Source organism: Solanum tuberosum, unplaced genomic scaffold (genome assembly GCF_000226075.1).
Source record: "Solanum tuberosum cultivar DM 1-3 516 R44 unplaced genomic scaffold, SolTub_3.0 scf00148, whole genome shotgun sequence".
Lineage (NCBI taxonomy): Eukaryota > Viridiplantae > Streptophyta > Magnoliopsida > Solanales > Solanaceae > Solanum > Solanum tuberosum.
Window position 1 is genome coordinate 378830 of NW_006239071.1, and position 12179 is coordinate 391008.

General features: G+C 32.0%; 3 protein-coding genes across 4 annotated transcripts; 2 read left to right on the forward strand and 1 right to left on the reverse strand.

Annotated features, from left to right (window-relative positions):
- Positions 1-4016: 4016 nt before the first annotated feature.
- Positions 4017-7363, forward strand: LOC102590894 (scarecrow-like protein 13). The gene is made up of 2 exons (XM_006352277.2): positions 4017-4164; positions 5214-7363. The coding sequence occupies exon 2, from the start codon at positions 5416-5418 to the stop codon at positions 7018-7020; it is 1605 nt and encodes a 534-aa protein (XP_006352339.1). The 5' UTR covers positions 4017-4164; positions 5214-5415; the 3' UTR covers positions 7021-7363.
- A 1070-nt stretch (positions 7364-8433) lies between these two features.
- LOC107061526 (uncharacterized) lies at positions 8434-9104 on the forward strand. Its single transcript, XM_015310878.1, has 2 exons — positions 8434-8709; positions 8837-9104. Exons 1-2 carry the CDS (start codon positions 8460-8462, stop codon positions 8992-8994), a joined length of 408 nt encoding a protein of 135 aa, XP_015166364.1. The 5' UTR covers positions 8434-8459; the 3' UTR covers positions 8995-9104.
- A 739-nt stretch (positions 9105-9843) lies between these two features.
- LOC102591243 (uncharacterized) lies at positions 9844-11952 on the reverse strand. Of its 2 annotated transcripts, none has more exons than XM_006352279.2 (3): positions 11646-11952; positions 10688-10904; positions 9844-10049 (listed from the first exon to the last, which is right to left on the reverse strand). In XM_006352279.2, the coding sequence occupies exons 1-2, from the start codon at positions 11861-11863 to the stop codon at positions 10712-10714; spliced, it is 411 nt and encodes a 136-aa protein (XP_006352341.1). In that variant the 5' UTR covers positions 11864-11952; the 3' UTR covers positions 9844-10049; positions 10688-10711. The 2 variants fall into 2 exon arrangements, with proteins under 2 accessions (XP_006352341.1, XP_006352340.1); XM_006352278.2 differs by having other exon boundaries at positions 10688-10925.
- Positions 11953-12179: the final 227 nt, after the last annotated feature.

The following is a 12179-nucleotide window of genomic DNA, read 5'->3' on the forward strand; positions in this document are numbered from 1 at the left end:
TCTAAAATATGAATATAATAAATTAAACAAGATCTCATTATACCATATTTTATTTCAAATGAATACAATTAATTTGAATTATTTTTTCTAATTTATTAAGTAATATTATATGATAAGTTCAATCCTTAGATGTTGAAAAGTAGACACATCACATCAAGTTGTATTTTTTTTAATATTCATTATTCTCGCAGGGTCTTGAATAGTAAAAAGGAAAAAAAATGACTCAAAATTACAAAAGAAAAAATAAAAAGGGAGAATTTTTCTGCACGTCCACAAAAGGAAGAAAAATAAATAAAGGTGAAAGAGATGGCACTTAAGAAGATAATAATTTTCTTTTTGCCAAAATGGAACCCACAATGAGAAGTATTAAAAACACACGTGAATTAGGCGTGAATGGTTAATTTTATCATCGAACTGATTGTTTTAAATACACTCCTAAATTCTCGTCAAGTTTGAAAATGTTTTCAACACTTCTCTCGATTTTTTATTAAGAGTCTCTCGTTCCTACTCGAGTTTGAGATCACTTACTATGTCATGTGACAGATTGAGGTGTATTTAAGTTTAATTAGTCAAATAAATGAGTATTTTTTAAGGATGTCAATAGTTCACAAATGAAACTGACAATTCACACCAAGTTCAAAATGTTTTTAATACTTCTCACTAGTTTAATTTGTGTGTTTTAGACAAATGTTATACATTTTCTTTTTTAGCATAATTAAGTCTAGAACAATCTTGGCGAAAGAAGAGAAGAGAAGAATATAAATATAACAAAAATAAAAGTTTAGAACCATGCAAATTTACATGATACTTTTACGTAAGCAGATTTGTTGAATTTTGACAAAAGATCTCAAAAAGATAATTTAAATTTATTTCATTTTAAAGAGAAAGAAAAAGGAGAAGTTTGTTTGTCAAGTTGTTCCCTTAGTCTATTTTTCCAACTACACACATCTAAATTGTTTGATTTCATTTTATTCAAATTGGAGACAAGAGGAATTAATATAGTAAAAGGTAGAACAAAATCAATTTCTTTTTTATCTTATACTAGTTAAATTCCTAGTTACTTTTTTATTGCACATGGTTTAGTACATTTGTTTCATTCGGTATGTCGCAATGTGTAATCGATAAACATGAGAATTACGTGAATAATGAGATTTAACCTAAAGTCAAGGCTTTTTTGCTCAAAAAATATTCATACAAATTAAAATACTTTTAAAATAATGATATTTATAATCTTTTAAAAAAGATAAGCTATCAAATATAATAAATTAAAAAAGACTTATAATATAAAATTTTAATATATTGATGATGAATATAAATTAATTAAATTCATTTTTAAGATCTGTATAATGAAATCTACGTGAGTTATTCAAATCTTCTTTATGTGTTAATAAACTAAAAGAAAAGAAAAAAAGCAAGATTCTCCTTTTGTTTTCTTTCTTGAACTTACCTTCTTTATATAATGATGATCATTATATCAACTTTAATTAGTAATTAGTCACAACTTTGTGCACCGTCTAAACATTTACGATAAGATAAGAATTCTTTATCTTCAACTCCATCGCCTCTTTTTATCCACAAATATATGGATGAAATCCTTTTAGCCTACTCGTTTTGTGTCAAGTATAGTTATCATGTATTAATAAAAAGTTTAGAGTTCTGAATATAAATAGAAAATATATTGCTCCTCCAAAATGGACTTTTTGGTATGAATTTGAATTACTCTAATTATAAGGTAGGTATCAAATAATGAGTGAAGATAAAAAAAGATAATATATATACTAATACTATGTGTCTAATAAGTATAAATATAGGCTAAAACATCTTTTATTCAATCGAAATGAATGAAGTTCTTTCACTCTTAATTATTGGATATGAATTTTGTGAATGAAAAAAACTTATCGATATAAAACAAAAATTACTCTTTTTATAACGCTATATGATACAAATATGAATTAATCGAGCGATCTTCCAAATATCAAATAATTATATAAGAAAAAAAAGGCTCAAGAATAGGCCATATGTAAAATTTATTTTCAACAATTACAACTTTACAAGCATGGAAATAATAAGGCAAAAATTATCTTGAAATCAAACTTTAATTTACTCCAATTTGGAAAATCACTCTTCTAGAAATATATAATTTATCACTTGCATTTATTTATGATCGTCCTTTTTAAAAACATTTTTCTCCAACCTACTAAACTAGTTTTAAATTTGTACGGAATATTACATTTTTATTATATACATTTCAAATCCAGAGATATTAATATATATAGTCAAATATTTTGACTTTATCATACAGGAATAGGAAGTGTCATCTAATATCGCAATAGTCTAATGTTTCTCCAAAACAAACAAAACTGAATAATAAATTTTGTGGAATTAATTAAAACTTAAAAAACATATGGGAAATAGACACCTTCCAGGAATAAACAAATGTCAAACCAAACGCGGTCTTCTGGCCCCACAACTTATTGCCCTTCATTGCATCTCTTATTTACTCAAATTGCCATTTCCACACCTAGAAATTAGAATATCTCGATTTGTCGAGTTTTATATCTCAACTATTACCATATATTTATCAAAGCACATTAACTATCAGTTATTCACTTTTCTTACTTGAATGATGGTAATATATCAACAATGTTATACAACAAAGTTAGAGTATTCCTGATAAATAGTTTGTGACAATTTAAGTAAAAAACTCATATACCTAATAGTTTAGTTATATCAGATATGAAATTCAAATAATCGAAATACTGTAAATGTATTTTTGATCTTTCATTTTTATAATTTGTCTCGTTAATTAGAGTGATTTGAGACTTTAAAATTATAGATTATAATGTGCGACTCATTCTAAAATGTGAAAATTATTCGTTACGAATTTTTATCGTGTCAAAGAAAAAAAAACTTGTAGAAGATTTTCATACTAGTTGGATTATCTTTATCTCTAGTGCTTGTTGAAGATTTTTAAAATATTTTATCTTTTAATGATAACATATTTTTTTGTTTAAAATATCTCTTTTCACCTCAATCTATTTTATTTAAATTAATAATATTTTTACTTATTCTTCATGTGAATTTTACTTTCAAGTACTGATAGGGATAGAACTTAGAAGTAATGTGAAAATAGCATCTCAAGGTCAAAATTATGACCAAAAACACATTGTTTATAGTCAATTTAAGTTGGAATAAATTTAAAACAATTTGATCTGTAACAACTTATAATTTGAACCATTTGACTTTAAATCAATCAGTTATAGCGTGATTTATGACATAATCCTTTGCTAAGCCATGTAATCACATCTATGTTCTAAATTCACTAGTAATTCATATAATGAAGAAGAAATTATTCACACTTAATATTTAAAAGTAACTTAAACAATTAAAATTAGAGTAAAAACATAAATTACCTAATTAACCATGATTAAGCAACAAGTATAATATTTATGAATGACGCGTTTCCTACATTAGTTGGTTCTAATATAAACATTAAATGAAAATAAATTTTTACCGTATAATAAATGAATGTATCTTCAACGTCATGAAATATAATTTTGCGCATAAACTACACTTATTTTAACAAAAAAAATATCATTTTCAGAAATATTATTCCATTAGTGTTAAAACATGTTAAGTCAACAAATACTCACTTTGAGTTCGCGTAATTCACCGCGGAGAGAATATGAATATTCTTCCTTAACCCAAAAAAACAGGAAAAATGTGTAATTAAATATATAGTAGGTAGAACATCGTCAAAGAATATGGCGTAATGAATGAATTTATTTATTTCTAATTAGTAGAAGTTTTGTTATCACATCCTAACATGAAAATATCTTTATTAGCAACTAATTTCAATTATGAATTTCAATACAAATATCGATTATCAAAATACAATAAACATGTGGTCCCATTAAAATAGTTATTTTGGTCTTACATATATTAATGGAAGTGGCATTGGAGGTAGTTATTCCCAAGAAATGAGGGCATTTTATTTGTCTAATTTTCTAATGTTTTGACTATATAATAAAGGGTTTGTTAGGAGTACCTAACACTTCATTCTTTGTTTTCAACAATCAACAATAGACATCGGAGGTGCTCTTTGAACAAAAAAGTCTCAATTCATCACAAAAGAACAAAAATTACATCCTCTTAATTTTCAAGGTTTGTTCTTTTTGTTTATTGTTTTTTCTTTTTCATTTTTTGGTAATTAGTACTACTAGTTTCATTAGTTAATGTTAATTCTTGATTTTGCTTAGTTTATGGTTGATCTTGAAAGTATCTTAAGATGAATTATATTCTTCTGTTTATATGCAATTACCTTCTCTCATTTTTTTCCTTTTTTTTTTTGGGTGATTAGAGTATAAAGTTGTGATTTTTATGTTGTTGGGTAAGAGATAATTTGCAGTTCTTTTAGTTTTTTTTTTTTTGTATGAAGTTTTGATGTTTATGTTGTTGGGGGGTATATAACTAGTGATTTTTCTATGTGTTTTATATAAAGTTAAGACATTATTTGCATTTCTTTTTTTTTCTTTTGAGTTTAGGTTAGTCTTGAGGAGTTCCTTAATTAATGCAAATTATTGACTTTGTTTAGTTTATGGTTTAAGGTTTTGGTGTTGATCTTGAAAGCATCTTAAGATGAAATTTTGAGTTTATGTATGCAGTTAATATGCAATTTCCTTATCTCCTTTTGCATAAAGTTTTGATTTTTATGTTGTTGTGTAAGAGATTATTTGCAATTCCTAATCTTTTTTTTGGGTGGGTGGGGGTATAAGTAGTGATTTTTCTATTTGATTTGTATAAAGTTTTGATTTTTATGTTGTTGGGTAAGAAGATTTGTCTTTTGATTGTAATTTTTTTACTTTCTTTTGTGTTTGTTTTAGGTCTCTATGCTTTTTCATTTTCTTAGTTTCCTTGATTTTTCAAAAGATTGATGTATATGCTAAGTTATAACTCTAGTGAGTCAATTCTGTAGTAAATGGTTAGTTTTCAGTTTATCGATGGCAAAATTAACCCGTGAAATCATAACCATCTATGTTTAGCTTAGGAGCATCATTTATTAGTCGTAATGTGCTTCAACTGATCAACTCTGCTTCTTTTGTTCTGTAAGTTAGCTTCTTTATGCTTTTGTAACAATCTCTTGTGATCATGCCTATCACTTTTCTGAATTTTAGTTACTCCAGCATACTGATCGTGATTTTCGTTCTTGGCAGGTTCTGTCAGTTGTCATTGGAGTTGCGAATCCTTCTCTAGTTCTTTCGAGTTGACATTGTCACATGATGCTGAAAGAATTGAGATGTTGTGACTACTTTTAGTCGAGAGAGATTTGCTGAGATCTAAGATAGCTTTTGTCTGCAACGGTTTCTTGACATCACTCTACTTCATCTTAGCTAGTCATTTTCCCAGAGAACACAAATGTCTGGAAGTGTCCACGGATTGTACAATCAGAAAATGCAGCAAGTTGAGCAATATTACACCCCTTACAATGTTCTTAAGAACAGTTGTAAAGATACTCGTAGCTCAGGGATGCAGTTCTCTTTTCAGGCACAAGACGAACAATTCTTCACTCTGGACTCGTCACCAGCTACCGACTATGTTGTCAACGATTCACCTCCTGCCTTGAGTGTGTCTTCCAACAGGAGTCCCTTCTCTCCTCAATGTTCACAGTCATACATGTCTGATCTGCATCACTCCTCTGATAACACTTGTGGTTCGCCTTTGAGTGGCTGTTCAGGAATTGATGATGGTGACTTGAGACATGTGCTTCGGGAGCTGGAGAATAAATTACTGGGGCCTGAATCTGATACTGACGATAGCTGCAGCTGCTCCTTGAACGATATGGTCTCAAAACCGGCTTCCGTAACAAGGTGGAACCGAGTGTTGGACATGGCCCCTGGCTTGAACTTGAAAGAGTTGCTCGATGCCTGTGCTGAAGCAGTGTCAGATGCTGATATCTCAACTGCTGAAGCTCTTATGAGAGCTTTGGAGCAACGGGTGTCAGTGTCTGGGGAACCGATGGAACGGTTGGGTGCATACATGTTGGAAGGGATTAGAGCACGACTACTATCATCAGGAAGCATCATATACAAAAAATTGAAGTGCAAAGAACCAACTGGCTCGGAACTATTGTCTTACATGCAAGTCATCTTTAACATGTGCCCATACTACAAATTTGCTTGTATGTCTGCGAATGTCGTCATCAGGGAAGCCATGATGAATGAGAACAGAATCCATATCATTGATTTTCAGATTGCACAGGGAAGTCAGTGGATATTCCTCCTCCACGATCTTGCTCGTCGTCCTGGTGGACCCCCATTTGTCCGCATCACAGGTGTTGATGATGACGAATCAGCTTATGCTCGGGGTGGAGGACTTCAGCTAGTAGGCGAAAGGCTAGCAGAAGTTGCCAAATCATGTGGAGTGCCTTTTGAATTCCATGGTGCTGCACTCTCAGGCTGTGAGGTCCAACTAGAGAACCTTCGGGTTAAACATGGAGAAGCGCTGGCAGTAAACTTCCCTTATATGCTGCACCACATGCCAGATGAGAGTGTAAGCACTATCAATCATCGTGACCGCCTATTAAGACTAGTTAAGAGTTTATCCCCCAAAATTGTAACCTTAGTTGAACAAGAATCAAACACCAACACTGCCCCTTTTCTTCCAAGGTTCCGTGAAACTCTTGATTACTATACAGCAATGTTTGAGTCAATTGATGCAGCTCGTCCTAGGGACGACAAGGAGAGGATCAGTGCAGAGGAACATTGTGTGGCACGAGACGTTGTGAACATAATAGCATGTGAGGGAGCTGACAGAGTGGAAAGACATGAACTTTTCGGAAAATGGAGGTTAAGACTTGTGATGGCTGGATTCACCCCATGCCAATTGAGTCCATCAGTTGGTGAGACCATCAAGGACATGTTGAAAGAGTACAACCCAAATTATCGGTATGCAGAAAGCGAAGGAGCACTCTATCTTGGATGGAAAAATAGAGCTTTAGCAACTTCATCTGCTTGGAGATGACATTTTTTATAGAGCTTTAGCAACTTTATCTGCTTGGAGATGACTTTTTTTTTTCCCTATGATCTCAACGTTTTATCTTTTAACCCTTTTCGTTTCTTACCTACAGAGCTCGGAGTATGAAATGTTTAGGTTTTTACATACCAGCATAGGGAAGAATATAGTGAGTTTGAAATAGACTATGTCTCAACATTTGGTTATTGTCATTTCCCTTTGTATTTGGATGCTCTTTTTTAGTTGTACATTTTTGTAACGGGTTCATATTTGGTTAATCGAAGCTTATGTACAACCACTTAAAGGCAAGAATGGAATGAATAATACGATACTTCGTGTCCTTCCTATCAAATCTTTAGTTCTCAACTAATTACTATGTGAAAAAATTGGATGTAGGTTTGCATATAACATGAATCGAACTCTAGCTCCATACGTCAAAAAGAAAATATGAAGAACTTTAGTACTTTTCATGTTTTCCACTCCTAACTTTTATGGTACAGTAAAATTTGGATGAGGACCGAGTAATTAAAGCCAAATGGATCAACATCCCTAAATTTCGAAAAAAAATAAAACAAAATCTTTTTTCTTCCTTTTATGTACAGGTGTCAAATTCTAATTTGTAAAAATTACAAACTCTTAACCAATTACCAAAAAAGAACATTTAAAAGATTTTTATTTTATTTTATTTCTATTGAAAAAAGCAACAGCTCAATTTTCTATTCTTTGAATCTGAATTTACAAATCCTTCCCCTCAGTCACCATCAACAGAGGTAGGTTTTTCAGTGAATTGATTTTTTATTTTTCATTTTTGTGGGAGTTTTTCAAATAAACAAGTAGTGTTTTTCTTTTTTTCTTTTTTGGATTTTTCGTGATTATGGTGAAATTAAATCAATTTTTTTCTTTGTTTTATAATGGATGAAGATTTGTGTGTTATGGTTGATTAAGGACCTGAGATATATAGTTCTTGTGGACTTAAATTAAGGTAATTATGTTTGTTTGTTTGGGTTTCTCATTCGATGTTATAATTGTGTATTGGCATTTGCATCTTTTGTATAGGGTTTATTTATTTGAAGCTTATTGATCGTTGAGGGTCTATTATAAACAATATGTCTATCTTTATAAGTCACGTGTTATGTTGTTGTTGCTTATGGAAGATATTAGCACGGTAAAAAAAAATCATAGGTGCTAGATAAGCCTACATATAATTTGCATTTCATTTTACATCTAAATGAAATTAGAGTAAAAAGAGTGATTCTTTGATGGTACAAAAAGAGTGATTCAGTCTATATAGTAGGAGGGTGTGCATACACTTTACCCTCCCCAGAGCCCACCTATGAGATTACACTGGTATGTTGTTGTTCGTTATTGTCAATTTGGTTTTAATTGAAGCATACAAATTATATTTCTGTTGCAAGACTGGATCAAAAACTTGAAGAATATTTGGTTCAATGGCTACTACTGAAGAGTTAGCTAATACTAAAGAATGGCACGTCGTAAAGAACTGGCGAAATGCACAGAAAGAGAAGGAGAGAGAACGTCGTAGAATTCGTGATAGATTGAGAAGACAAACAATGAGCAATGAGGAGAGGGAAAAACACTTAGCTAGACGTCGAAGAAACTATCAATTGAGAAGACAAAAAGTGTTGAACAATTCTTCATTTTTAACTTGTCAAAATTATGACAGTACTACTAGTGCAGGTAGGGGAGGAACTAACCGTGTCTTCATTCGTGTTATCAAATTCACTCTGTTATCAATACGTTGTTATAAAATTCTGAACGCATACAGTTTAAATCCTGGATTCGTCTCTGTCTCTGATGACTGTAGGATACTCTAATGAAGAAGAAAATCAAGCAATTGTTCCTGTTTCTGGACTTGGGGTTCAGTTATCTGATGTTACATTTCATCCTGAATTGTATAAATCACAAGAAGAACCAGCTGATGCATCAAGTACATTGCACCAAGGTACATTTTGTATAGTTTAAACATATGAACTTATACTATAACAGTGGTGCCTCTACTATTATACTGGTTACTTTGCTCAGACTCGATCCTCCAAAACATTTTGGAGAGTCTGAGCGACATAAAGTATTAGTATATTTGTGGTTAGGTGGTGTCTGGACCAACTTGTTTACACCGACCTACTATCTTCCACCAACATAGGTACCCCGATAACTCTGACTATCATGTGATGGATGCCCTTTTTACCTTTGAAAAACACTGGTAACACTATTTCATTACTCCCTTTATTGAAAAGATTCATTTTTTTGTTCTTTTGTAATTGAATAGGAGTTGAAAAAGTAGAGAGAAGTCAAAACGTTATGCCTTTATATCAAATAAGACATCTTGCTAGATTATTGAATTCTTTTTCAAGTAAGAATCAAGAAATTGGGACCAAGGACAATGTGAATACAGAGAGTAAGTTTCTAACACATACTTGTCATGTCCTTTTCTTTGATTCGTTGTCTTTCTATCGCGCTGAATTTTAACTGATATTCAGGTAGATCGCGACGAGGCATAAGGTTAATTGATGTTAAGCGTCTGGCGCGAGCGCTTAATTCAAATTGAAGGTTGTTTTCTCATTATATTAGCTGCATTGTTGTTGTTGGTAATAACATTAAGGATTAAACTGCAGTATCTTTTCTTTTTGTTAATGTTGATCTTTTCTTGGTGTAGTACATTAGAATCAAATGCCAAGGTAATTATTTTCTTACACTCTACGATCATGACCAGGGGCCAAAGACATGAAGCAAACATCCACAACTATTTATGCTATTGCAACCCAGTGATAAAGAGCTAGAATTTTCACTAAATGAATTCAACAGATAAAGAAATAAACACAAAGCTAAGATTGCATTAACCATTGGTAAGACAACTTACTACTAGAGTAGTAATCTTTACAAGTCACAAAGAGAAGTAAACATAGTAGTAAGTTGTAAATTCATTGTTCTTCCTAAACTCTTACTGCGACCTCAATGCTCTAACTAATGTACTATCAATGAAAAAAATGAATTCTGCAGGCTTCGTTTCCACGAGTTGCCTGTTTCAGAAAATTGCAACAAAAAGAAAATCAGTACCATGCTTAAAATGGCGTTCGTAATAGGGTTAATTCAGCAAAGGAAAAAGATAGGCCTATAAATCTCCAAGTATTCTTGATATGTCTACAACCATTAGAACAATATGGAATTTAACTATTTAAGCAAGAATCGTAGTTTCAGCTGATTTAATGAACTCCGAAAACAAAAATACACTTTTTTGAAGAGGAAGGGAACTGAACACCTTAGAGAAACTAGAGAGTCGTCACCATGAAAACTGACCAAACATTCAAAGGAAGTTTTCAATCCAACCCATTAGTCACAACGGTTAAAAACAAGTAACTATCCAATTCGACCCATTAGACATGGGTACTTTTAAAGATGGATCAAATATGAATATTATCCACTAAAATTTTGGAAAACTGGATATCCAGATGCATCCATTTGTGTGTTTGTGCTCTCACGTGACTATTTCTGAAACCATGAATAATATGTATTATCTAGCAGTTAAAAGGAAAACATAACTCACAACCACATAATTCCTCTCAGTGTACACATCATAAAAATACAATTCTGATAACAAAAATTGTACAGAATGGAAACAATCAATTTTGTTATCAATGAATTGAGAGGAAGATCGAACCTGATGATGAACGACATGGTGCTCCTACGATTTCATGATGGCTGCTGCTATTTCAGGAAAATGCTTCTTAACTATTTCATCAACCCGCTTCCCATTTTCCTTAGAACAGGGCCTCTTAGCTATTTCAGCAAGCTCCTTCTTGTCGATTTCACAAGGCACCTTCTTAGCAAATTCAGTAACCAGATAAGCCCATTCTCTGTCTTGACGCTCAATTTCTCTGTCTAGACGCTCAATTTCTCTATAGAATAAAGATAGGGACAAACCAGATCAAAATGTTATTCCGACTGAAAAATGACAAAAGAAATGTCCCGCATACAACTAGTACAAGATCCCGAGGATCCATGGCTTAAGCAATTCTCTTCCGTTTGAGCTAGATTTTGGAATGCGAGTTAGGCCTAACATCCATTTAACAAAAACTTTTAAAAAATCCAAATTAAGGAAAAAACAGTAGAAAACGCACTCAATCAACCTGTTATGTCTCCTTTGTATAAAAAAATATATTACAAAATATAGCTTTTGGGATGCGAGTCCATTTAACAAAAACATAAAAAAATGCAAATTACGAAAAGAAGCAGTAGAAAACGCACTCAATCCACTGTTGTTGTTTTTTTAATGAAATTGCGTAAAATTTATGTCAAAAATTTATTTTTCGCGCATGGTTCTTCTCGGATTCGAGTTCCTCGAGTATGGAGTTACTCTTTGCCCCCAATGCCTAGCATGATTTTTGATTTAGTTGAGCTCCAATGCAGATACATACAGGATGGGAAAAAAAAGGCATAACACTCAAAACTTGGCCTTAAGTGGGAAAACATCTATACAACTCAACTCGTTAGTAATCATCTAGACACTTCCAAAGCTTACAATTTGACGAGATACAGTGTTTAGTTGTCAGTTGAGACAAAATTGAAGTAAACCAAACATTCAATAACAAGGAATTCACAAAAATTAATCACAGTACCTCTGAAGCCGAAGCATTTTTGTTGTGAACCTAAGATCTTCTATTGTAATGTCACGAGCATGTAGTTCATCTTCCAAAACGCGATTCTGATACCATTTTTCTAATTCAGATTCCAAGAATTGATTGTGAATACATCCACCGCAATCTGAACAAGGATGACAAGGAGGATCTCCTCCATTGCAATCTGGACAAGGGGCATGAGGAGGAGGTTTCGCCATTGTTAGGGTTCCAAGGAACGAACTTTACCCGCAAAAATTGAAGATTTGGGTATTTATAGGTACAACTCCTACTACATTACGTACAAACAAAGTCACCTTATTTGATTGTGATTTCTTTTTTAACAATTATTTAAAATTTGAATTTGCTAAAATATAATTAAAAATGTGTCAAATTAATTTAAATTTTCCTTAATAAAAAATTTACTTCACTTTTTTTTTAGCAGAGTCTTGATTAGAAAGTCTCTTTAACATGCATAAAATTTGGTTATATTTGTGTTATTTTGTTATATAGTTTGGTAATTTTTATTTTGCAAAT

Excerpts from the sequence above, each read along its gene's own strand:
- LOC107061526 (XM_015310878.1), top strand. The coding sequence starts at position 8,460 with ATGGCTACTACTGAAGAGTTAGCTAATACTAAAGAATGGCACGTCGTA. Across the intron at positions 8,710-8,836 it reads TGACAGTACTACTAGTGCAG|GATACTCTAATGAAGAAGAA; the intron begins GTAGGGGAGGAA and ends TGATGACTGTAG.
- LOC102590894 (XM_006352277.2), top strand. The coding sequence starts at position 5,416 with ATGTCTGGAAGTGTCCACGGATTGTACAATCAGAAAATGCAGCAAGTT.
- LOC102591243 (XM_006352278.2), bottom strand. The coding sequence starts at position 11,863 with ATGGCGAAACCTCCTCCTCATGCCCCTTGTCCAGATTGCAATGGAGGA. Across the intron at positions 10,926-11,645 it reads AAAATGCTTCGGCTTCAGAG|AGAAATTGAGCGTCTAGACA; the intron begins GTACTGTGATTA and ends TTTATTCTATAG.